At 34.6% G+C, this 1,456-nt stretch overlaps 1 protein-coding gene across 1 annotated transcript in view; it reads right to left on the bottom strand.

The window, feature by feature from the left end:
• LOC109831729 (CBL-interacting protein kinase 32-like) overlaps positions 1 to 1,456 on the bottom strand; it is an 8,478-nt gene continuing 7,022 nt past the window's right edge. Inside the window, exons 10-14 of the mRNA XM_020399125.1 lie at positions 1,308 to 1,418; positions 1,006 to 1,119; positions 836 to 892; positions 669 to 743; positions 1 to 322 (exon numbers count right to left, since the gene is read on the bottom strand). Coding sequence (XP_020254714.1) covers positions 242 to 322; positions 669 to 743; positions 836 to 892; positions 1,006 to 1,119; positions 1,308 to 1,418 — 438 coding nt within the window. The 3' untranslated portion in view covers positions 1 to 241. The remainder of the gene's footprint in view (positions 323 to 668; positions 744 to 835; positions 893 to 1,005; positions 1,120 to 1,307; positions 1,419 to 1,456) is intronic.

Here is a 1,456-nt window from a genome sequence, read left to right as displayed (position 1 = left end):
AATGGAAAACCCCTCTTCTCTAATATATTAACTGAAAAAACTGTCTACACATAGAACTCACACTCCTGTCTTCTGAAATACATGAAAAGGAAAATGGAAAAAAGAAAAAGAAAAATGCAGTAAAGAACAAAGGTTCCATATGACAAAATGAAATAGAACTGAAATTTTTTGGAGATGATTACTCAACAAGAACATCATTTACATCTTACAGAAACAAATAAATCTGCTGCGGTTCTGTATATCATGAGAAAGCAGCTTTACCTTCCATATCTTCTGATGTCCAAACAACATCCTTGAGGCCATTGGAGAGGGTTTTGTAGAACTGCAAGAATGTAAAATTGTGAATTAACTAACAAGATACCGTAGGAAAGATGCATCGGGATTAACGAACAAGATAGAATGAAACTTAATGGTACAGAACGACTAATAATTATGTACACTATGCCATAATCGCAGAACTGTAGCAACATGTATGCTGGGATAGCCCTGTGCATTTGAAATGCGAAAATTCTATGAATTTTACCAAAATTTACGTTTACCCGCTTTCAAGTAAAACGACTAGTAATTATGTACTCATTTCATGATGAACCACATTTTACAGATTTGTAAAGAATAAAGACGGCATCCCGAAAGAATTAATCTCAGTCATTTTAGATGGACGACAATACCTTGTGGAACTCCAGTGTGTCCCCTTTAGCTTTCCGCACCTCTACCATATGAAGAGAAGGAGCCACTTGAAAAATCTGAAGAAAAATAAATCAAATGTCAGAACTAAGAACAAATTGAGAACTAATTTTCCTTTTAGAGGAAAAATGAAATGCACTTCTTGTCTGACCTCAGTAGCAATATTCAGATTTCCTTTTCTTCCTGCTTTCACGTTTTCTAGCCTCATCTGAAATAAAATTTGCCCAAAAAATATACATTATTGTGAGAAAAATATTGAACGTTACGAACATTATTTTTGGACAGTTTAAGTGATGAAAAAAGATTTAGAAAGAGGCCCACCTTATAATTTTTCTTCTGAACATCAAATCCAAGTGGTTTTGCAGCCTCTTCAATCTTACTGATTATCTCTTTTGCTGCACATTTTGATGTGAATCTGGTTTCTCTCTTGAATTCCTAGAGGCGAGGAATTATAACTATTTAGGATAAATTACTGTATCCAATGGAATCATGTTCGCTATGATAATCTCGATCGTGCTTTAAACAAGGTAGAAGGATTTTTTTTGCACGCATAAACAACAAAATACAGAATTTATATCAGGTTAATCATATAGCACAGCTATTAGAACTATCAAAGCACTTACCATCTCAGAGTCAAATAAATTTCCCAGATTTAACCCCTTCGACATAGAAATAAGTTCAAAAGCATTCATTGGTGTTGGCTGCACTTCCCTCTCCTCTTTCACATGATTCTCCTGTAAGAAGGTTAAGAAGGTGAGAAAACGGTCGGATG

Source organism: Asparagus officinalis, chromosome 2 (assembly GCF_001876935.1).
Source record: "Asparagus officinalis chromosome 2, Aspof.V1, whole genome shotgun sequence".
NCBI classification, from domain to species: Eukaryota; Viridiplantae; Streptophyta; class Magnoliopsida; order Asparagales; family Asparagaceae; genus Asparagus; species Asparagus officinalis.
The sequence above is the reverse complement of the archived record's forward strand: the minus strand, read 5'-3'. Positions and strand labels throughout refer to the sequence as shown.